Source organism: Capricornis sumatraensis, chromosome 7 (assembly GCF_032405125.1).
Source record: "Capricornis sumatraensis isolate serow.1 chromosome 7, serow.2, whole genome shotgun sequence".
Taxonomy (NCBI): domain Eukaryota; kingdom Metazoa; phylum Chordata; class Mammalia; order Artiodactyla; family Bovidae; genus Capricornis; species Capricornis sumatraensis.
The window spans coordinates 94,363,202-94,388,931 of NC_091075.1; the positions used below are offsets into that span (position 1 = coordinate 94,363,202).

The 25,730-nt window shown below is 38.2% G+C and overlaps 1 protein-coding gene across 3 annotated transcripts in view; it reads right to left on the bottom strand.

The window, feature by feature from the left end:
- CCNI (cyclin I) overlaps positions 1-25,730 on the bottom strand; it is a 35,352-nt gene that overhangs the window by 3,900 nt on the left and 5,722 nt on the right. For 2 of the 3 annotated variants that reach the window (XM_068975163.1, XM_068975161.1), the window contains exons 2-6: positions 24,263-24,419; positions 9,527-9,655; positions 6,635-6,709; positions 6,344-6,484; positions 5,534-5,764 (exon numbers count right to left, since the gene is read on the bottom strand). In XM_068975163.1, the coding sequence (XP_068831264.1) occupies positions 5,534-5,764; positions 6,344-6,484; positions 6,635-6,709; positions 9,527-9,655; positions 24,263-24,376 (690 nt within the window). In that variant the 5' untranslated portion in view covers positions 24,377-24,419. The remainder of the gene's footprint in view (positions 1-5,533; positions 5,765-6,343; positions 6,485-6,634; positions 6,710-9,526; positions 9,656-24,262; positions 24,420-25,730) is intronic. The other variant, XM_068975162.1, reaches the window with a different exon arrangement.

Below are 25,730 nucleotides of genomic sequence, written 5' to 3' on the forward strand. Positions count from 1 at the left end.
TAACTACCAGCAATCACTTTCCAGGCTTATGTATTCTATATATAGGTATCTTTGGACATTTCTCAACCAATTCTTATTCATACCTAAAAAACCCTGTAGCACGCAGTATGACTTTGCAACACCACAGAGAAAGGAAAATAACATGCTCTGAAAGAACATATTTGGTGACAAAATTTTTTATCTCTAAATATACTCCTTGCTGGAACTTCCCCTGCAGTCTAGTGTTAAGACTCCACCTTCCAATGCAGGGGGTGACAGTTCAGTCCCTGGTTGTGGAACTAAGGTCCCACATGCCACAGGGTGGTGTGGCCAAAAATTTTTTAAATAATCATAAAATGCATTAAAATAAACTCATTACCTGTTACCAAGCAAAGTATACAAAGATGAAAGGCTAGTGTTAGTCATCATGTACAAATGTAACAGTGTCTGAAATTATCAGAAACTATATATGAAAATGACCTTTTTTCATCTATTTTGTTCACCATTTTTTCCCCCTAGTTTGAAAGGCTCTAGCTAACACCCTAACAGGCAAGATATTATTAACTAGTATTACAATTTCTTTTCTTCTCTTAAAAAAAGTTATATAATAACTTTAGATTATAACTGTAGGCTAAGGCTTATCATGTCCCAGGGATGTGAAACCAGCTAAGCCATGCTAAAAACAGTGGAATGGGACTTCCCTGGTGGTCCAGTGGCTAAAAAGACTGTGCTCCCAATGCAGGAGAAGCCTGGGTTCGACCCCTGGTGAAGGAAGTAGATCCCACATGCTGCAAATAAGACCTACTGCAGCCAGATTAAAACACAAAAACAAAGACCGTGGAACAAAGCACACAGGAGAGGGGTGGGGCTTCAGGGTTCTTGAAGGCACCTGGTTCTCTAGGCCAGGACCCCACTTCTTCAAATAGCCTCCAAAAGAGAGGTAACAGAGAAAAAGGAATTGGGACATGGAAAGAAGACTACAGTGTAAAAAAAATTATTTCTAAAAAGTACCCGGTTTACTATGCTGTTCTTCAACAAATGAATGACACTTAATGGCCTAGAAAAGTAGAAATATCACAAATATGCTAATAACTTAGTCACTGGGCATAGTATCACAGAAGAAGCCTGAAGAAAAACATGTTTTTCAAGTAAAAAGAAGACTGTGTCACTAAAAACTTTCTCTGTGGAAGTAGTAAGTAAATAGGGAGTTATATTTAGTGAGACTGGCAGAAAACGGGGCTAGAAAGACACTGAAGGTTTTGTAAACTAATACCACCTAATGAAGCTTCGCAAGGTGGTGCAGTGGTAAAGAATCTGCCTGCCCATGCAGGAAACACAAGAGGCAGGTTTGATCCCTGGGTGGGGAAGATCCCTTGGAGTAGGAAATGGCAACCGACTTCAGTACTGCCTCGAAAGTTCCACGGACAGAGGAGCCTGGCAGGCTATATCCAGGGGGTCAGAAAGTGCTGGACACGACTGAGCACGAAAGCACACACAGACCATCTAATGATGGTCTACCCAAGCTAAATCCTCTGTCCAAAATAATTCACCAACATAAATTCCTTCTATTGCAACCTGAGTTTGTTCTAAGAAAATAATATGGCCCTTGATGAGTTACAGTGGAGGAAACAAAACAAGCATATATAGTGGAATTACTGCAACTTTAGACACCAGACAAGTTCTCTAATGAAACTCATAGAATGATTTAAAATGAACATGTTCTAGTTGCACAGTGTCAAAAGAACATTTATTGTTATTTTTCAAGACGACCATCTCCCTCAATTCAAATACGGTAACTATTTTAAAGTATCCCTTGCTAGAAAAACAAACAACTGTAATTCAGCTTACCAAGGAGGTGAGGCAAATAGCCTTGAACATTTACAGAGCAGACATCTGAACAGGTTACTGATGGGAAAAGGGGGATCGGAATAGCACGATGTAACTGATTCAGATGGACCCATTAGGTTCAGTGGATAGCATAAAGCCCTGAAAACACCTAGTGCCATAAGGAGTCAGACTCGAGGCACCTTCAAGGACTAGAAGACCCTGGTGGGGAAGGTCTGCTTCTTGAACTCCACACTCTTACACTACACCACAGAGGTAAACTTATACTTTGACCAGGGACCTTGGTTAGGGACAGGAAGTTAAAGTAAAGTCGCTCAGTCATGTCCGACTCTGCAATCCCGTGGACTGTAGCCCGCCAGGCTCCTCTGTCCATGGGATTCTCCAGGCAAGAATACTGGAGTGGGTTGCCATTTCCTTCTCCAAGGGGTCTTCCCAACCCAGGGATCGAACTCGGGATTCCAGCATTGCAGGCAGATGCTTTATCGCTCTATGGACAGGAAGACCACCACGCTAATCTGGGGAGATTTAACATCCTGAGATAATCAAGGCAGACTGCATCAATCAGAAAGAGGAGAACACGAGTACAGGCACAGAAACAGAGCAATGAGAGGAGTAAGAAGAAAGAGGGTTAGCCAGCTCAGAATGATGACCAAAAGGCAGCACAAGAGGTAAGAGGGGTGGTGATGAGACAGCAGAGTCGGGGTGAGGGGACTAGAAGAGACGAGAGAAAGCTTGCCTTTCAAACCAGGAAACACTCCCTGTACTTTGTCTGAAGTCCAGAGGGAACACAGGCAGAGCTGGTGACAATGGGGCCCCTCACAGCATGGATGCCTGTGATGGATCAACAGCAGTCCTCTCAAACCACAACACTGGGAAACACATCACAAGTAGTTCCGGCACCATCCTACCAATCTGATGTAAGAACTTCCCATACAACAACCAGAAATCCAGGAGGAGTGTCTGATGTTACTATGGCTTTGTCACAGGTCTAATTACAAAGATACTAGACTTGGTGTTCCTATGTGAACAGAGGCGAACTTAGCAAAGATAACTGAGTCTTAAAGAACAAGGAGCCACTCATATTTGGGCCTGGAGAAGGCAATGACTACCCACTCCAGTAGTCTTGCCTGGAGAATCCCAGGGACAGAGGAGCCTGGCGGGCTACAGTCCATGTGGCTGCAAAGAGTTGGAGACAACTGAGCAACTAAACACAGAGTTGGGCCACTAGGATTTCAGAGAATTGCAAAGACCAAGTCTCAAACTCTCTGAAGTTTTGTGATCTTATGTGTGTTTTTAACTGTCTTCTTCATTATAACTTTACTACATGGAGCAGAGACTTTTTGGAATCACTGTATCCCCAATGCCTTGACCATAAATTTCTCAATAAATGTAACATAACTATATACATATATAAGAAAATGGAACTGTGGTTTTCAGACCATGTCCAAACAGCTTATGAAAGAGAGAGGCCATGTTGAATAGGACTACATCTGATAAGGCTTCTGGCCCAAACACATATTACAAAGTAATACTTTACTACTTAGGATGTGGGGACTGTGCGTGTATAAGATTTGGGGGGAGGGGGGTGAGGAAGAGTTCTATTTCTAAAGAAAACTCTGAAAACCACTGGACTACAATCTTCAAAATTTTTACGGTATGGATAAAGCACTAGGTTTTTTCCAGTTTTCTTTACTACTAAGTTTTGTGTGTCTCTGAGAAAGTCCCAAGTTCCCTAGGCTGCAGCTATAAAATAAAGAGTTGAATGATCTGATTTTTAAGAAGGTTCCTTCAAGTTCCAAGCTTATAACAAGCTACAGAATATACATGCTATTTACAATATTCTTATTTACGGCTCAAAGCTTGTCCTTTCTCGGTGCTAGTAACTCTTCATATAGCAAATTTTCTCTGCACTAACTTGCAAACAGGCACAGAGACAAAGTCATGGAGGCATTTAGAGATATGTCCTTCATTCCAATAAAGATGAAAAATGTAGGAGGTTCTCTTAATGTCCCTTCCCCCACTTCCACAGTCTAATGTAAATGATTAACATTCAACTTCCTTATCCAACATTCAAGGTAGGCAAAGTAAGTGCTCTGTGTCACACTATTCCCTTAAGTGGTAGTTTTTGATGTTAGTTTCGAAAAATTCTCACCAAATAGCAACTATCTCCCAGGGTTTATTTTCATTATAGCATTATTTCAATAGAAAAAAACAGTTCTCAATTATTTCAATCTAACAAATGCAAGTAAAAGAAAGTATCTCCTTGTATGGAGAAATAGCCTGTATTACACTAACATTATGTGTCCCAGGAAAGGAAAGCAAGCTGGGCTATGCTAAAACAGAATAAAACACATCTAAGAGGAATATAGCTCTAGTTTATATATTGCTCTATTATCATCGTTCTTTTTATGAAAAGACAGCCCTTCTCTGTTCACAAATTAAAGCATGAAATTCTCAGAGCTGAGAGGCTGCCCTGAAGTATATTTTATATGTCTGCTAACTTTTTTTTTTGGTCTGTTAGCTTTTACAGTTTGTATCTATCAACTGTAACTGCCCTACAAAATATCAAATTCAAGTATTATTCTCATTTTTCTTTTATAGAATTCTTTAATAAGTTTTATCAGCTCAAAGATTGCAGCTGTTTGCTGAAGTTGGTTTTTATATTACATAATGTTTTTAAGCTCAGAATTTAGCAGTCTCTTCTCTAAATAAAATTTAATAAAACAAATCAGAATAACTACTGCCAAATGAGAATAAACAGGGACATATAAAAGGGAAAGTAGGCTCATAAGTCTTATTTGGACTCATTTGGTTAAGGGGTATTGTTTGCAGCAGACCCAAACTCACAGGTTCCATTTAGTGCCATGAACAGAACCAGTACGTATCCTCTCCAAATAGCTGCTAACAGAGTAACCATTACTAACTTTTCATTTGAATTTCAAATTTTCATTTGAATGAGAATTTTTTCCACTAAATTTTTAGTTTTTATATAGATGGTTGATAAAAATTTAACCAACCTCAAACATTTTATATCAATTTGCAGATAAAGCTACTCACCAACCTTAGGCAACTAATTCAGAAAGTCCTGGAACTTCAGGAATATACTTTCTATTTGCCAAATACTTCCTTCTCTAGCCAACAATAAATTATCTGCTTGTCTAAAAAGCAACTTCTTACAGTTTATGTTTTTGCCTCATCTTTTTAAAAAAATGAGTTAACTACAGAAGTACTGTAATGAAACCTAATAGGTAAGAAGGTTCTTCATACAAAACCAATGGAATATATTAGCAAGAATCTTAGTAACCTTTTAAGATTAAGGTTTTCAGCAACCTAGGTTAGATGGTTAGACAGCATCACCGACTCAGTGGACATGAATTCTGAGCAAACTCCAGGAGATAGTGAAGGACAGGAAAGCCTGGTGTTGCAATCCATGGGGTTGCAAAGAAGCTGGACATGACTTACTGACTAAACAACCACCACCACCACCCAGAAGGAGGGATGAAAAGAATCGAGCAAATACTGTCTAGGCTTTAAAAGAGAAAAAAAGACATCTAGCCTATACATTTAAAGTGTGTAATAATACTTTGTCTGGCCTTAAAAATGAACTGCCATTACAAGATTAAAATATCTCTTAGTTTTATAACTATCTGCTAACCCTGTTTTCCCAGTAAGAGACAAATGAATGCCATTTAATTAGACTGACACCTACCTGTGCTTTCTGAAGCAGTTCAATTGTAAGAGGAAGCCAATCAGGAATGAGTTTCTCCATTTCCAGACTAACCATCGCCAGGGCAAGCATGGATCCTTTGAACTGCAGAAGTTGGCTGCAGGCCATACAGTGAAGTAATTGCTTGGTAAGGAATGCCAAATGTTGAGATGGGCTCAGACTGGGCAAACTAAAAAGTAACTGAGGCCTAATTGACACTGCAATGGCATGGAACTAAAAAAAAATAAATAAATAAAAATGAGAAATTAAAATCAAATCACAAGAACATCATTCTAGTTACTTAAATGTCTAGATAAGCTATGTACAGAAGTTGATGTAACCTCCTCAGGTATTACTCAGTTTCTAAGTTGGCAATTTTAGCTTCAATGATTTGACATATATCTTAATTTCTAATTTTTCCTTGGCTAACTGCAGTAATTTTCCTTTTCCTAAAATCAGAACAACAACAACAACAAAAAAAAGGACTTTGCTGGTGGCTCAGGGGTGAAGAATCTGCCTGCCAGTGCAGGAGACATGGGTTTGATTTCTGATCTGGGAAGATCCCACATGCTATAAAAGCAACTAAGCCCGTGCAGCAGAACTATTGAGCCTGAGCTCTAGAGCCCAGGAGCCACAACTACTGAGCCCACACACTCCATAGCCCCTGCTCCCCAAAACTAGAGAAAAGCTGGAGCAACGACAAAGACTCAGTGCAGCTCCCCGTCCCCGCCAAAAGAGCAGGCAATCTACTTTTCAAGTTACTAAAACAGGATATACTCAAGTAGGAAATTGAAAGACTTCAGGTGAACTTACAATGTGAAGAAAATCCAATGGTGTGGCTGTGTGAAGATCCCAGTTCAACTTATCCAGAATAATTCTCTCCATCCGCAGAATTTCAGATGAAGAACAGCCACAGAAACTGTCTCTTGCCAGCACCTTCAGTACTGGGATTCTCTACACAAAGCAAAAGGGGAGGAGGCAGGGAGGGCAGGACAGAAAAAAATTAACTCATTTTTTCAGTTTTTGTTTTGGTAAACACTAAACAAGCTAATCAACGGATAAAACTTTCAACAAAGAGACATGACTAATCTTGAAAATAGTTACCTCATCTTCCTCAACAGTCTTGGCAGCCAGGAAAAAACAGCTGATTGCAATACAACTCAGGTATTTTGGGTGGGCCTAAAACAAGGACGAGAGAAAAAGCAACTTCAGTGATTTGTCAAAAAGTTAAGAGTTTATTTTTTGAAATTAGATATGCAGACGAGGCAAGTATGCACACAACCCTGTGGAATTCAAATTAATCTGGCTCTCATTCACTGCTTTCTAGGATCAGAGATAACTTATAACCCTAGCCATATTACACACTACAGAAATATTAAGATCATTCTCTTCCAAGTTCAACCGATGCTAGTTAACCAAAGCTAATTTCTATCCATCAGAGGTAAGCTTCATTTTAGAAGACCTTTTTTTACTTATAAAATTCCCCCAATTAAAAATATATTTGTGTATTTTTAAAGCTGGTTTTATTCTCTTTATCTGTTGTATCAGTTAAGATTAACGTATGAGGTATTAGGGGAATTAAGAAAGGAATATAAAATGAAGGCTATTAATATATTTTACATACTTTACAAAGTGACAGCATGCTAGCAAATTAAATTTTCTAATTAAACGTCTACCCAAAAAAGTATAAATTCAAATCCATGATAAGAATGAAAGGCTCCCAAATATATACAGAATCAATCAAGGTGGGGAAAATCAATCTTGGATTTGACACCCTTAGGAGGGTTCGAGTTTGCCTGTTTTTCTTATCTATAATAACTTTCTACCCTACTGGTAGAGTAAGAGTTTGCCAATCCAGTTTTAAATAATCAGGACAGGGATTTCCCCGGAGGTCTGGTGATTAGGATTTGGAGCCTTCACTGCCGTGTCCTGGGTTCAATCCCTGGTTGGGGTACTAAGATCCCACAGCTGTATGGTGTGGCCAAATGAATAATCATGATAGTTTAGCCTTGATTAATTATTTAATAAATAGGCCAGCCAACAACCAATGCCTCAGTATAAGGGGCACAGTCTAGGAATCTTCCATCCCTCTTCCTGTATAAGAAATAAAGGGTTAGTTGCTCAGTCATGTCTGACTCTTTGCATCCCATGGACTGTACAGTCCACCAGGATACTCTGTCCATGGAATTCTCCAGGGAAGAATACTGGAGTGGGTTGCCATTCCCTTCTCTATGGCATCTTCTCGACCTGGGATCGAACCCAGCTCTCCTGCATTGCAAGCAGATTCTTCACCATTTGAACCACCAAGGAAGCCCATATGAGAAATAAAAGCCAGTTCAATTCTATCAGTATTTTAAAGTAATCATTAATATTAATCAGAATATTATGGTTTAGAAAGCATTGCCATAAATGTTACATCTTGCTTTACAGATGAGAAAACAGTCTCAGAGGTTAACAGAGATACCACAAGTGATCCAGAAAATCAAGTCAGATCTGGTGGCTCTGACAGTTTTTAAGGTTCTCTTATTTCTCCATGTGTAACAACATATCAAGCCCATATCATTGAGGAAATCAGAGTTCATTACAGACAGTCCAACAGTTAGCAACTCTGGGTAGGCAATGAAATCCCCAAATCAAGGGCACCAATAATAACTTAGTACTATAAAGAACCACAACAGCAAATATGTGGGGGTTTTTTTGTTTAAACAAACAGTAATTTTCAATCCTGGATGTACATCAGAATCATCTATGTAGTTTCTTTATTTAAATAAAAATGTCCAGCTTTCACCTACTAGAGATTCAGATTTAGTAGGTCTGGGATAGGGCTCAGGGTCTGTCCTTTTAAAGTTCATAGCACCTTTTTCTGCACAGCTGGACTTGAGGCTCCATTCTTGTTGCAACCCTTTTGTGACCTGCTTTAAGCACCTTTAAACTATGAATACATTTTAAATGAATTGTTTCAATATAGATTAGCCATCTCTAAGTAAGCATCTGATGCTAGTAACATCAGGACCCATGGTATCTTTCTCTGTGAAAGGGAGCTTAGCTCGAGTAGGGGAACAGGGAGAGGGGAGGAGGGCTTGATGCTGAAATAACTGTTGGCATCTCAGTTAACCCAGACTTCAGGCAATTAGGATCATCATAATTTGAGTCTCTCAAAAGTAGAAGTCTGAAACATAAAAAGGTAACTGAGTGGCCATCCAAATTCTTCCACTCCATAATTCTTTGGCTTCTATTTGTTATACCAAATAACAAAAAATACAGTACCCTCAGCACTGAACCCATAGTTCCTACAACATATATATTCCTATGGATACAAACGATAACTGAATTGCTTTTTTGTTTCATGTCTTGCTATTGAATAAATGTTGACTTTCTGCTTTAAATCTGCTAAGGGCCTCCCATGACTGATTTCACATCATATAACCAATGATATATTATACCAATAGGGATAACATAAAACTTATCTGTAATGCTGCCACTGAACAAAAAAACACCAAAGTTATGTATAACAGTTCAGTTTTCATCTTGTTATACTCCAAATGTATGCTGCTACAAAGTACTTATATGCTGTTCAGAAAACGACAAAAGAGATTCAATAAATAAGTAGTGACAGAAAAATATGCAATAGGCTTATTATACTTTTCTAGTCTGATTCACTGTTTACAACTAGTATTCAACGTGTTAAAAAGATGACTGAACTTTCTACCAATGCTATATGGTTTGCATTAAAAGAAAGACAGAAAAAATTTCATTGGTTAAGTATAAGCTATGAATACTTACAGACAAAAAAAAATTACAGAATATAATCGGAAACATTTCTGAAGACTTAAAGCAATAACAGAAGACATCATGTCTTCTTACAGATATATATATTATCTTTTAGAAGGTTTTCCATTCCTTTCCACCTTGTAGAATATTTTACTAATTGCCCCTGGTGCAGCATATAAACCATTAAAACAGAAGTTGTATGTAAGCATATTCCAGAATATTTACCTTTACAGTAGCTAAGAACCTGTCCAAAAGACTGCTAGCCAGAGCAAATGTTTCTGGGTAAAGGTTGAATTGGTACTTGAGTTTGGCCAGCCACTGAATCACTTCATCTCTCTGGGATGGAGAAACATTCTATAAGGGAACAATTAAAAAATAAAAGAGAACAAGTTTCAAGTTGTCATCAAGATATATTTGCAATTCTCACTTATAAAAGGTTAGCAAATGCTATGGAATATGTGTTTACATGTTAGAAAATGTTTTTAAGTTTATTCAAAATCTAACAAACTTGAGATAAAGGAAGATAAAACCTTATGTATTAGTTGCTGTGCTGTGCTTAGTCGCTCAGTTGTGTCTGACTCTCTGTGACTCTGTGAACTGTAGCCAGCCAGGCTCCTCTGTCCATGGGATTCTCCAGGCAAGAATTCTGGAGTGGGCTGCCATGCCCTCCTCCAGGGGATCTTCCCAACCCAGGTCTCCTGCACTGCAGGTGGATTCTGAGCCACCAGCGAAGCTAAGTAGATGCTAGATACTTCTCCAGTAGAACCACCTAAATATCTCCAGACATTTCCAAATGTCGCCTGGTGAGCAAAACTGGCCCCAGTTAAGAACCCCATGCTGATATAACACAGTAATAAATATCTCAACCAGCAAAAAAAAGGTATCACCCGAAAGTTGATACCCGAGACAGCTCACTTTAAATTACTTTACAAATGTACCCTTCTGCTACTTTGGTAAATAAATAAATGAGTCATTCACACAATTTTTAAAGTAAATGAAGCACTGCTCTTTTTAAATGTGAAATCAGAGAATTAAAAATGTCCCAAGTACTTCTTTTCTCAATCTATCATTTAAGTCATTCCAGTATAACTATAGAAAATATAAAACTCGTATAACTTGGCTATGGAGTACAAAGTTGACTTAGTTACTGTCAGAGTCATAACTAAGCAAACATCTTTATTGATCTTCAGCATTTCAAAAGCAAACAATATGTAAATGATGGGAAGAGTGAAATGGTTCCTCAAAAAATGAAGAAAATGTTTGCAAATCATGTATCTAATTAGGTACTTATATCTAGAATATGCAAAGACTCCTGAGAGTTTAACAGAGACAGAAACCAAATTGTAAATTGAGCAAAGGGTCTAAATAGATATTTCTTCAAAGAAAATACACAATTCGCCAATGAGCACTTGAAAAGATGCTCAATATTATTACACATCAGGGAAATGCAAATCAAAATCAAAAGGCAGTATCTCCTCTCACCCACAAAAATGACTGCAATAAAAAAATTAATAACAACAAATTCTGGCAAGGATATAGAGAAATTAGAACCCTCATTCATTCACCTAGTAAGAATGAAAGATGGTACGGTTACTTCAGAAAACAATCTAGCAGCTCCTCAGAAGTTTAAACACAGAATTATCATATGACCCAGCAATTCCACTCCTAGGAATATACCAAAAAGTTTTTAAAACAAGCATTCAAACAAGTATTTGTAATGTTCACAAGTATTTGTACACTAACGTTTACAGCAGTAACTATTCACAATAGTTAAGAGGCAGAAACAACCCAAATGCCCATCAACTGATGAATGGATATAAATAAAGTGTGATATATCCATACAATGAAATGTTACTCATCAATGGAAAAGAATGAAGTGCTGGGATTTTCCTGGTAGTCCAGTGGCTAAGACGTTGAGCTCCCAGTGCAAGAGCCTAAGTTCAATTCCTGGTCAGGGAACTAGATCCCACATGCTACACCTGAGACCTGGAGCAGTCAAATTTAATAAATACATACTTTAAAAAAAACAGAATGAAGTACAGACATGCCATAACATGGAACACCCTTGAAAACAATATGTTAACTGAAAGAAGACAGTCACAACAGACCATGTATTATATGATCATGTTTATATGTAATGTCCAGAGTACACAAGTCTATAGAGATGAGCAAAATAAAGGGCAGAAATGGTATGGACCTAACAGAAGCAGAAGATATTAAGAGGTGGCAAGAATACACAGAAAAACTATGCAAAAAAGATCTTCATGACCCAGATAATCACAATGGTGTGATCTCACCTAGAGCAAGACATCTTGGAGTGCAAAGTTAAGTGGGCCTTAGGAAGCATCACTACGAACAAAGCTAGTGGAGGTGATGGAATTCCAGCTGAGCCATTTCAAATCCTAAAAGATGCTGCTGTGAAAGTGCTGCACTCAATAAGCCAGCAAATTTGGAAAACTCAGCAGTGGCCACAGGACTGGAAAACGTCAGTTTTCACTCCAATCCCAAAGGCAATGCCAAAGAATGTTCAAACTACTGCACAATTGCACTCATTTCATATGCTATCAAAGTAATGCTCAAAATTCTCCAAGCTAGGGTTCAACAGTATGTGAACTGAGAAGTTCCAGATGTTCAAGTTGGATTTAAAAACGGCAGAGGAACCAGAGATCAAATTGCCAACATCCACTGGATCACAGAAAAAGCAAGAGAATTCCAGAACACCTAACTTTTGCTTCATTGACTATGCCAAAGTCTTTGACTGTGTGGATCACAACAAACTGGAAAATTCTTCAAGAGATGGGAATACCAGACCACCTTATACCCATCTTGGGAAAACTGTATGCAGGTTAAGAAGCAGCAATTAGAACTGGATATGGAACAATGATTCCAAATTGGGAAAGGAGAACGTCAAGGCTACTGTCACCCTGTTTATTTAACTTATATGCAGAGTACATCATGTGAAATGTCAGGCTGGATAAAGCACAAGCTAGAATCAAAACTGCCGGGAGAAATATCAATAACCTCAGATACGCAGAAGACACCACCCTAATGGCAGAAAGCAAAGAGGAAGTGAAGAGCCTCTTGGTAAAAGCGAGAGAGTGAAAATGTTGGCTTAAAACTCAACATTCAACAAACTAAGATTATGGTATCCGGATTCATCACTTCATGGCAAATAGATGGGGAAACAATGAAAACAGTGACAGACTATTTTCTTGGGCTGCAAAATCATTGCAGATGGTGACTGCAGCCATGAAATTAAAAGATGCTTGCTCCTTAGAAGAAAAGCTATGACCAACTTAGATAGCATATTAAAAAGCAGAGACATTACTTTGCCAACAAAGGTCCATATAGTCAAAGCTAAGGTTTTTCCAATGGTCATATATGAATGTAAGAGTAGGACCATAAAGAAGGCTGAGCACCTAAGAATTGATTCTTTTGAACTGTGGTGTACTAGTTACAGCATTTAATATCAATATCCAATATTCTCTTATTTATTAAATAAAATCTTCACAATGTCATCACACCACAAATCTATATAATCAAATTAAGGTTTTAAAGTTTAGATAACACTGTTACAAACTAATAGTAATTTTGGAATTAAGTTTTCTCAATTCCTGAGAATAAGAAATTTAGTAAGAATAAGAGAATTTCTTTCTAAGGCAGCAAACAGACATTAAGCTATCTTAAATGGGCCATGTAAAAGATTGACAGTCCATTAAAAACAAAACTAAACTGAACAGGAATAAATGAAAGATACTAGGGACAAAAGGTGAATATACATTTAAAGATGAAAGGATACTGAAGGGGAAATTAATCTGAATTTATCATTAGAGATTACTACACACACATTGATTATTATCATTTTAATCTTCCTACATATTAAGTTTTGGGTTTAGGCTTAATTTTCAAAAGGTACATACTTTAAAGCAATATTTATTTATTCTTCAGTTTTACAGGAACCATAAAAAACAAAACAAACCTAGTAATACTTAATTTACTACTAATAAATAGAACAGATATATGTAAGTACTGCTGCTGCTGCTAAGTCGCATCAGTCGTGTCCAACTCTGGGCGACCCCATAGACGGCAGCCACCAGGCTCCCGGTCCCTGGGACTCTGCAGACAAGAACACTGGGGTGGGTAAGCACTGCTGTCAGATAAACACAAAAAAGTACAGAAATGCCTCCGTGATTAGTGGAAAAGACCATTTTCAATGTGAGGGTTCCAGACAAGTAAAGGTTTAACCTGAGCACTGCAGGATTCACCATCATAACCACTGTGGATGGAAATCTCTTTAAGAATATATTATTTATCTCATTCCTCAGAAAGTATAGAGACCACAGCTTAAACCTTTTTCCTGATCACTCAGAGTCAACTTTATGAAATTAATTCCTCTATCACAGAGAGGTGCATTAAGAGTTATTAAAGTATGAAAGGCTGTACATCTTGACGGTGGGTCTCCTCAAATAGGCATTTCAGCTAGAATTTCTTCTCTCCTTCCTCTTAGTTTTCTTTAGCGTTGCAAGGAACAGTGCCAGGCGCTCCTTGTAGCCTCTGATATTGCACTGGCCAGTTTCCTTTATTTCAACTCCTCTTTCTGTCAATTTTCAGCTTGGGCCCAAAAAGTAAAGTATTTCTTTGTGGCCAAACCAACCAATCACGCATACACAATTTTTATATTTAGCTCTAAACTCAGTTATCACTGGTATTTATGATGGTTAACTGCCATATATATTTGCCTCCTGGTCAATTCCTTTTGTTATATAAAAACTGACTCTAGAATACTACACAAGAAATACTGACAAGAAAATGAGACAAAGATGGTTTACAACCTTTTATATTAATATCTCACCACCAAACTGGTGTTAAGACTATGAACAATAATTTGAAAACATCTGATACTCAAGGCATTTAACTTAGTTCATATTAATGAACAAAAAGTGTGGATCATACAACAGGCCATGGGAATACAATGAAGAATGACAATCTCCCTGTTTAAACTTTAAAGCAAAGCCTCATGATGAGGCAAACAATCAGAAATCACTAATAAAACACAGTAAGATGAGAGCAGAGGTATGCACAGGGTGACAGGGAACACTGGAAGGGCGCCTGGCCCAGTGTGGGAGCAGGACAAAAGGCTCTGAGAGAAGACAGCAATTACCTTGTATCTTAAGAGTGAGGGCAGGGGGTGATCACTCGCAAGGCAAGGAAAAGTACTAAGTATTTTAAACCTGTGAACTTTACTCTGAAGGACAAGACTGATGTCAACCTGGAGTCAACTAATGTCAACAGGACTAATGTCAACACAATAACCTAGTATTAAGCTCCTCAGATTTGCAAATAAAAATCAAGGTGGATGGAAAGACCGCTAGAACAGATACTCTGACAACTAGTGATACAATTCAATGAATCGAAAAGAATAAAGTTGCTCATGGGACTGAAGTTGTGGGCTTGAAATGCTTGGGGTATACGGGGTAACAGGAAAACAACGTCCTAAAGAGACTACTTTCCAACTTAACAGAGGAACCTGGAGTTAGGTTATTTACAGTCAGGATATTAAAGCCAGCAGATGGATCCTCACTCTCACAGAAGGAGTCTGAAAGCGTCAGCAAAATACTATCTGGATCTATGGCTTCTGTAGAGGTAGGAGGAAATAGACACAGCCCTACAGCTAGCCCCTGGGTACTGGTTTTAAAATATTCCATTCTCCACAGAGCCGTGAGGTGTTACTTTTAAGAGCCGGACCAGGAGCCCCTAAAGGTCCCTGAGAACCAACTGAAGCAGCCACAAAACTTTTAGATGGAGACAATTAAACATTCAAGAGAAATTAAATTTCTACAAAGGGGAGCTTTTATCTAAAAACGCCAAAAAAAATAAAATACCAATGTTAATTAAGCCATCTGAACAATTCAATGACAATGAAATAAATTAATACAAGGAGAGGCAGATGGTGATACAATCTGATGAAAGTGGGTAGGCTTTTAGGGAAGTGAAAGAACAATGATCTAGAAGAGCAATAAGGAGCAAAAACAGCATTAATTCAATACCTTCAGGTTGGATATGGGGGGGGGGGGAATCCCTAAGTAACAGATTACATTACATGATGTGACTATCTGTGTTTGACATTAAACAAATAACACAAACATATAACTGTAAGAAGTCTCACAAAAGAAGGACATAATGCGCTGTAACGAGAGGTATAACACGCGGGAACACAGCTAGAGATTTACATACTACAACTAAGTGATTTAACTTGTGTGAAACACATAGAATGCAAACGTCAGTTAAATGTTAGTTTTGCCCTTTTCCTTCCTCTACAAATACCTAGTGCTTTGTGATGCCAGAAAAAACAAATTTACAGACTGTTATTTATAAATAGTTCTTTCAAACCAATTATAATGCAAATAATTATGAAAGAAAACATGACACTCTTTGGACTTTAACATACTTTGTATTAAAAAATCTGCGAATGGAGCCAAGAAAGCATTCTCGCATGGCTAGTATTATCATTACCAGCCAAAACTAACAGAAAGCAAAAAATCCCCACAGAAGATAAGTTTGCAAAGAAAGACTCACTCATATTTCCTGATCAAGAGATCTGTTTTCTCTTATACGGATTGCTCAAATTGGGTTAAGAGAATTCAGTATAGTGGTTGAACAACTAATCCCAAAGAGAATTTATAATGGTTTGATTCAACATGGTAAAACACAGAGCTTTCTGCTATTATGATTATTAAAACACAAATTCTGTCTCTACCTAAAAGATGAAGTATAATCCCCCAGGCAGGGCATGCAAATCCCTCTCTGACCTACCTCTCCAGTTTCACTCACCTTCCATCCCTTTCTGCCTTAAAATGCGTAAGAGCAGTACTCCTATTTATGGTTTCTTCCTTGCTCCTATAACACTATTTTATATCGCTGCTTCCCTCTGGTTGAAACACGCTTCTTGCTCTTTACTTGCTTTTTTATTTCTCCTTTCAGAGCTTTTTCAGCCATCACTCCCTCCCAGACACTTTTCCTGATCACTCCAATCGGGCTGAGTACTTTCCTGTGCTCCCACATCATCTCCTGTCACAACTGTTCAATACTTTTTCAAAAAATCACCTTACTGCTTTTGGCTATGACTGAGTAGGGAGCAGCAAACCTACACTCTAGCCGAAAACAGCTAGAAAGGCCCCTAACAGTGACAGAAAGGCATCAGAACTGCTAGGACAGCCAGGCCTTGCGGAGCCGAGATTCCAGAGAGGAGGCAACGAATAGAGATGAGTCTGCACAGCTTCCCCTTTCAGGCATCTGCCCATCTTGTGAGTGGCAAGAGGTGTAAAGTATGAGCAAAGAAACCAACAGCGTTTTGGGGAGTCTTACAAGGCAAGAGTTAAAATTTGGTGACTTGAAGAGCCAAGAACCTAGCGGGACGAGGGAGGGTCAGAGATCTGAATGTGACACTCAGCTGATTTTCCTCTTAATTAATTTTCTGAATGAAATTCTGAAGTTGGGAAGGACAAGGATCTAAGTGGCTAAGCAGAAAGTCTCTGAAAAGTAAGAATGAACTCTGGGAAGAGTGTAGCGCCCTTCCAGGAATGAGGGCACTAGTAAACACTCTAAGCTTTCAGCTGGGATCCTGGGCTACTCTCTAAAGTTGGGGACAACCAGAAATAGACGAAGCTATACTCAACAGCAACCCAGCCTCCCATCAGCACAGTCCTTCAACGGATTCAAGCTTCTTCTTCAGTTTGCCCACCACTGGGAAGATTGAGCCCTCCTGCAGAAAAAAAAACATCTAGAGCCTCTACAATCTCATGATGTTCAGCAACCAGTCAAAAATAACCAAGCATGATAAGACAAAGAACCAAGTAATCAAAAACAAGGGAGAAAAAAAAGGGGGACAATAAAAAGATCTTGGTCTTTGCATTATCAGAAAAGGACTTGATACACAAATAGAGAGGAAGACAGATGAGAAAATGAAAATGTTCACTAAAGAAATGAAATCTATTAAAAAAATCCAAAAGGGAAATTTTAGAACTGAGACATGTAACAACTCAAATTAAGAACCTAATATGAAATCTAAACAGCAAACTCAGCAAGAGTAGACAGCGATGCTTTATAGTGCTAAATGAATTAAAAAAGAAAACATTTCTCTTGAGATAAAGCATCTATATCTCAAGATAAAGAACAGAAAACTATACAAAGAAAGTAGACAGAAATAATGGAAAAAGAGCAAAACTTAAAAAAAAAAATGTACAATAGGGAAAAATCAACAGAATTGAAAGGCTGACAGACCTCTAGAAAGACTGATCAAGAAAAACCACATGACAAATAAAAAAGGGCATGTTAAAGAGAGAATACTTTGAGTAACTTTATACAAATAACTGGAAACTGTAGATGAAATGAATTCCTTAAAAAACACAATTCACCAAAACTGCTGCTGCTGCTAAGTCACTTCAGTCGTGTAAAACGGTGATAACATTTAAATGAAGACCTCATTAGCCTCATACTGACCAAAGATATTAGACTAATTAGTAAATACCTTATCCACAAATAAATCTCTAGGCTCCAGGGGCTTTGAAGTGAAACCATCCAACATTGAAGAAAGAAACAGTATCAATTTAAACAAATGGAGAGCGCTGGGGGAAAAAAGGCAGGAATAATTCCCAACTCATTTTACAAAGCTGGCATAACTCTACCATGAGAATCTAACAAAGGCATTACAAACCAATCTTACCCATGACCTTAGATGGAAGACTCCTAGCCAAAATGTTAATAAGATCCAATGATGTATAAAAATTCAACACTTATTCATAAAGAAAAAACTCCAAGCAAACCAAGGCAGAGAAAAGAATTTCTTAATCTGATAAAGATTAAAAAATATATAGCAACTATTAGAGTTAATGGTAAAATATTGAAAGCTTTCTCCTCAAATGGAGACTTCAGCAGTATTCTGGAAACCCTAGTTAATTCTGAAAAACAGGGAGAAATGAAAGTTGTAAGGACTGGAAAGAACAAAATAAAACCATGATTATTCACATTTGACATGACAGAGTATACTACACAGAAAATCCTAGAGACTCTGCAAACTACTTAGTTAATTTAGTATGGTCTATATAAAAATCTACCAGCATATAGAAGCAAGCACATAAAAAATTTAAAATGATACCATTTGTAATAGCCTCAACAAGTCTCAAATACCCAGGAATAAACCTAAATTATCAAATATTATTAAAAGAAACTGAAGACCCTCTTTAAAGAAAAATGGAGAAATACTCTATGTTCATGGATTAGAAGACTCATTATAAACATGTTCATTCTTCCCCAAATCAATCTACAGATTCAGTAAAACCAAAACCCCACAATTTTTTTGTTTTTTGAAAACTGGCAAGTGTATTAAAAGTATTGATACATATAGAAGAGCAAAGGGCTTAAAACAGCCAAGGCAACTGTTAAGAAAAAAAAAAAAGAACAAAGTATATGCCACCAAAGACATTATTATGCTACAATAACTGAGGCAGTGTGGTATTTAAGAGACGTGAACAGATCAATGAAGAGAAGCAAGAAACTGACCCACAAATGTGTTTACTCATATACAGCAGTCAGTCATTAATAACAAAAATACATTATGGGGCAGTGGCACAAACAGTATTTCTAACCAATAGTACTGGTTTTCTAAATGGAGAAAAATTATTTTTGACTCCTATTATTACTCCAGGTGAAGCAAACATTTCTTTAAAAGGACTAAGCAAAAAGGAAAAAATTTCTGATATTTGGTCATTAAAAATCAAGATCTTCTATTTATCAAAAGTCAACATATACAGAGCTCAAGATATGTATAATACACAGAGCCTGCAAAAAAAAAAAACTTCTAACAATTTAAAAAGGAAATCAACAGAACCCAAGTGAAAGATGTGAACACACATTTCACCAAAAAAGATAGTCAATGGCCAACTAGCACATGAAAAGCGGAATTTCATTAGCTACCCAGGAAATGCAAATTAAAACCCAAAGTGACACTACAACACACTCAGGAGAATAACTAAAATGAAAAAGACAGACAATATCAAGGTTCACAAGGATGCAGAGCAACCTGGGACTTTCATACTCTGCTGAAAGGGTAGGAAAAAAAAAAGGGGGGTGTAAAAGTGGTATAACAAACTCAGGTAAGTAATAAAATTGGTGGTATCTGCTAAACCTGAGAATACACATATTCTAGGTTCTAGCAATTCCACCTCTAAGAATATACTCAACAGCAATGTACAAGTATGTTCACCAAACGACATACACAAAAACGACCCTAATGACGATCAATAGCAGAATGGATAAATGAATCCCTATGATGAGATCTTAAACCAAAAATAATAAATAATAATGCTGAGCAAAACAGCCCAGGACATATTTTATTATTCCATATATAATTCAAAATAAAGAAAAACTAATCTCTGATAATAGGATAATGTTTCTTTGTGGGGAAAAGATAGATGATGGTAAATATAAGACATAAGAAGAGCTTCTGAAGGTGCTGGTAATGTGGTTAAGTGCCATTTTGTGAAAATTTATGAGCTGTACACTCTATGATCTATATATACTTTAAGAAACTGTTTACTTAAGGAAAAGAAAAAAAGAAAACAACCTAGGGGCAAATCAGATGTATTTATTTACCAAATCTACAGATGGTACAAAAATGACAAAGTTAATGTATTAGAGCCAGACATCCTGGAATGTGAAGTCAAGTGGGCCTTAGAAGTATCACTAGGAACAAAGCTAGTGGAGGTGATGGAATTCCAGTTGAGCTCTTTCAAATCCTGAAAGATGATGCTGTGAAAGTGCTGCACTCAATATGCCAGCAAATTTGGAAAACTCAGCAGTGGCCACAGGACTGGAAAAGGTCAGTTTTCATTCCAATCCCTAAGAAAGGCAATGCTAAAGAATGCTCAAACTACCGCACAATTGCACTCATCTCACACGCTAGCAAAGTAATGCTCAAAATTCTTCAAGCCAGGATACAACAATATGTGAACCATGAACTTCCAGATATTCAAGCTGGTTTTAGAAAAGGCAGGGGAACCAGAGATCAAATTGCCAACATCCGCTGGATCATCGAAAAAGCAGGAGTTCCAGAAAAACATCTATTTCTGCTTTATTGACTATGCCAAAGCCTTTGACTGTTATTGTAGATCACAATAAACTATGGAAAATTCTGAAAGAGATGGGAATACCAGACCATCTGACCTGCCTCTTGAGAAATCTGTATGCAGGTCAGGAAGCAACAGTTAGAACTGGACATGGAACAACAGACTGGTTCCAAATAGGAAAAGGAGTATGTCAAAGCTGTTTATTGTCACCGTGCTTATTTAACTTATATGCAGGGTACATCATGAGAAACGCTGGGCTGGAGGAAGCACAAGCTGGAATCAAGATTGCCGGGAGAAATATCAATCACCTCAGATATGCAGATGACACCACCCTTATGGCAGAGAGTGAAAAGGAACTAAAAAGCCTTTTGATGAAAGTGAAAGAGGAGAGTGAAAAAGTTGGCTTAAAGCTCAACATTCAGAAAACGAAGATCATGGCATCCGGTCCCATCACTTCATGGGAAACAGATGGGGAAACAGTGGAAACAGTGTCAGACTTTATTTTTCTGGGCTCCAAAATCACTGCAGATGGTGACTGCTGCCATGAAATTAAAAGACACTTACTCCTTGGAAGGAAAGTTATGACCAACCTAGATAGCATATTCAAAAGCAGAGACATTACTTTGCCAACAAAGGTCCATCTAGTCAAGGCTGTGGTTTTTCCTGTGGTCATGTATAGATGTGAGAGTTGGACTGTGAAGAAAGCTGAGCGCCGAAGAATTGATGCTTTTGAACTGTGGTGCTGGAGAAGACTCTTGAGAGTCCCTTGAACGGCCAGGAGATCCAACCAGTCCATTCTAAAGGAGATCAGTCCTGGGTGTTCTTTGGAAGGACTGATGCTAAAGCTGAAACTCCAGTACTTTGACCACCTCATGCGAAGAGTTGACTCATTGGAAAAGACCCTGATGCTGGGAAGGATTGGGGACAGGAGGAAAAGGGGACGACAGAGGATGAGATGGCTGGATGGCATCACCGATTCGAAAGGTATGAGTTTGAGTGAACTCCAGGAGTTGGTGATGGACAGGGAGGCCTGGCGTGCTGGGATTCATGGGGTCACAAATAGTCGGACACGACTTAGCGACTGAACTAAAACCTAAGTCAAATCGTCAGGAAATTATAATAGTGTGTGCTATCATATGTGAAGAACATAGTGTTGTAGAAGCAACTGAAGGGAAGTGATAGATGTCTAATATTCTTACATGACCACTCTGTCCTAAACTACAAGGCAGGAGATGAAAATTTTAAGAAAATGACCTTGTAGTAGTGTTTAGGTGAAAGTAGAGGTGGGGTGAAGAAAGCTAGAGGAGAAAAAGCTTAAAAATATTTTATCTTTTCACTTTAACCAGCACCAAAAAAAAAAAAAAGCCCCAAAATAAAAACGTTGGTTTAGAGACAAGACTATTTCTCTTATGAAGAGTGAAAAAGGAGGGAAATCATGGTTAGAAGAAATTGTGAAAAGGGAAGTAGAAAAAGAAGTCCCTGAGAGTTGCAGAAGAAAATAAAAGAATTAGAACAGGTAAGTGTCCCTGAGGTTCTTCTGTCAAGTGGCTCAAGCCCCTATAGCTCTTCACTCCTATCTCTATCTTATTTCCTATCACCATCAGACCACGCCCACACACATTTTACAAGAACTAAGTGGGGCTTCTAGGATTCCCTGGTAGCTCAGATGGTGAAGAATCTGCCTGCAAGGCTGGAGACCCCGGTTCAATTTCTGGATTGGGAATATCCCCTGGAGAAGGGAATGGCAACCCACTCTGGTATTCTTGCCTAGAGAATTCTGGGGATTGAGGGGCCCAGCGGGCTACAGTCCATGGAGTCACAGAGTCAGACACGACTGAGTGACTAACACTACGTAGAGCATCTACTTGGCATTACAAAGACAAAACCTTAAACAGATCCGTCTTAGAAGTTCCGATACTGTTCTGTTCTCTGGTATTACACCTCAATAATATCTGTTAAAATATCTATAAGAATAGGTCAGAATAAGTGATAATATAGCAATATACTATAATCTTGATAGAAATCACCTTCAAAGACCATGTTATAAAAGTTTATCACGCATGTTAGTTGCATGCTGACTTGAGATAACAGGAGAAAAAAATGGTCCTAAAAGCAGATATAATAAAGCTTTGAGGCTTATTAGAATGCCAGAACATAAAAAGCAGAAATTTCTATTTTTCTCACAATTATATCCCCAATGCTAGAATAGTGCTCAGAATATCACACTTAAACATTTACTGAATGACTGAATCACACAAGCACACAAAAATAAAAAGTATTATGGGAAGAAAACTGCCTCAGGTTCAAAATTATAACTCTACTACTTAGTAGTTGAAATCCTGAGCAATTTGGGACTATTGCTTTTTCCAAAGAATCAAGTGTGTGCGGTCTTACGGACTATATAAGGGAAGCCCTCAAAGGATCAAGTGAGATATTAAATGTTATTTGATAACACATGCAAATGTTCCTAGTATAAAAGGCTTTCATTCAAATTAACTAATTTTCCAATTCCCTAAATGACAAGTAACACTAAAAGCAAAACATGTATTTCTTCAGCTTGTGGGAAAGAAGATAAAAGTAGGCTGGAATTAGAAAAAGCACATAGATATCAATAACCTATGGTGTGGTGATTTAGCGCTAAGTCATGTCCGACTCTTATGACCCCATGGACTGCAGCCCACTAGGCTGCTCTGTCTGTGGAATTCTCCAGGCAAGAATACTGGAGTGGGTTGCCATTTCCTATTCCAGGGGATCTTCCCAACCCAGGGATCGAACCCAAGTCTCCTGCATGCAGGGGGGATTCTTCACTGTTAAGCTACCAGAGAAGCTTAGATACTGTCATTTGCTTACACATACTGAAAATTTATTGGCCATTATTATTTATCCCAAGCACAGAGCTAGGTACTAGGGATAAACGATGTGTAAAGACATGTTATATCAGTAAATTTTGGGGAGTAGACATATTCACAGCTATTTGTTAAAAAAATAAAAACTCTAATTATATGAAATTTCTAAGAGAAAAGGCATATCACTTCAGTTCAGTCACTCAGTCGTGTCCGACTCTTTGCAACCCCATGAATCACAGCACACCAGGCCTCCCTATCTGTCACCAACTCCCAGAGTTTACCCAAACTCAAGTCCATCGAGTCGGTGATGCCATCCAGCCATCTCATCCTCGGTTGTCCCCTTCTCCTCCTGCCCCCAATCCCTCCCAGAATCAGGGTCTTTTCCAATGAGTCAACCCTTCGCATGAGGTGGTCAAAATATTGGGAGCTTCAGCTTTAGCATCATTCCTTCCAAAGAACACCCAGGACTGATCTCCTTTAGAATGGACTGGTTGGATCTCCTTGCAGTCCAAGGGACTCTCAAGAGTCTTCTCCAACACCAAAGTTCAAAAGCATTAATTCTTCGGCGCTCAGCAAAAGGCATATAGCCAACAGTAATTAAGAGGTAAGCTGGTGATTATCTACCTAGCTTTCAGCACTGACACGACCTGAGTAGGTTATGTAATTCTTTACTAATATTTATGAAGGAACAAGCTTTTGATCACTAAAGATAAGGATGTGATTATGTTCAGCCTCTAAGGTGAGCTATGTATCTAGAAATAGAGAAGGCCTCCTACTCTAAGTATTTTGCTACAAGGAAAGGAAAGGGACACTCCTATGTTCCTAAAGGTGTAACCCAGATAAAACAAAAAAGCAAACAGTTCATTTTTTTCTCATATGAAGAATATCTTTATATATTATATACATACTTCTCCAATGCAGTGTCAAGATACTGTTACATATGATAGTGGTAATAAAAGCCACCTATCTAGAGTGAAGAGAGAAATCTTTACCTGATTTGTAGGTATTTTCGGCACACTCACTTTCCACATCTGGGCTTCCCTAGAGATTGCCTTTTCCAATAGGAAAGACAATCTCTGGTTTTCCAAAGGCCCTGGAAACTTCATGATATCCTATGGATCTGCCTGCCACCCAGCTTGATGTAGCTACCTATAAAAGCAAATATAAAACAATGTTCTATATTTAATTACACATATATAGTTAGGTGTAGCATTGTATAAATATGTTGGTACTTATTAAGCAATTCATAAAATAAAAATGTTATGAGGCAATATAGGATTTTACAACTCTTTAAAATACCATGTATTAAAATGTTTACAACAATCATCGGTTATCTAAAACATTCTCCCTTTAAATCTGAAATTCAGTTATAGAGACAAAAACATGACCATGTAATTGACAGAATCTTTGATCAAAACATCAATGTGTCAAAACTAAGTCATAGGCTTTTTAAACTAGAAATTTTTAGAACTAGTTGTCCCAAATATTCCTGTTTAAAATCTAACTGGATAAGGGCTAAGCAGTCTCTTCATTTAAAAAAAAAACAAAACCATTTCCACTTAGTATGAAACTATCCCCTTAAGTATGAAACCATCCTGAACTGTGCTTCCCAATACAGTATCCACTAGCTACACAAGTAAATATTAAAATTAGAACTGAATAAAGTTAAAATTCCTCAGTCACACTAGTCATATTTCAAGTACTAAACAGCTACATGTGGCTAGTGAATACTGCACTGGACAGTACGGCAAAGGAACATTTCTATCAAGGCAGCAACTTCTACTTGACAATGCTGATCTAGAAAGCCCAACAGTAAGGTAACTGGCACCAGTGGTAAAGAACCCACCTGCCAATGCAGGAGACACAGAGATGTGGGTTTGATTTGTGGGTTGGGAAGATCCCTTGGAGAAGGAAATGGCAACCCACTCCAGTATTCTTGCCTGTGTAATCCCATGGACAGAGGGGCCTGCCAGGCCCCAATCCACAGGGTTGCAAAGAGTTGGTCACAGCTGAAGTGACTTAGCATGCGAGATAACTGGCACTCTAAAATGAGCAAGTCTAAAATGCAAAGTCTAGATCAGCACAAAGCATCATCTGAGAAGATATTTCTACATTAAAGCTAAAAAAAAAAAAAAGGAAACCACAGAGATTTAACTGTATGTAGAAAACTGGAGACACTGTGGAAGGATGTCAAAAAAAGGTAATTAGATTTGATGAAAGTTAACTGCCAAAGAATTGATGCTTTCGAATTACGGTGCCAGAGAAGACTCTTGAGAGTCCCCTGGACAGGAAAGAGATCAAACCAGTCAATCCTAAAGGATATCAACCCTGAACATTCACTGGAAGGACTGATACTGAAGCTCCAATACTTTGGCCACCTGATGTGAAGAGCCAACTCACTGAAAGAGACCCTGATGCTCGGAAAGACTGAGGCCAGGAGGAGAAGGGGGCGGGGGCAAC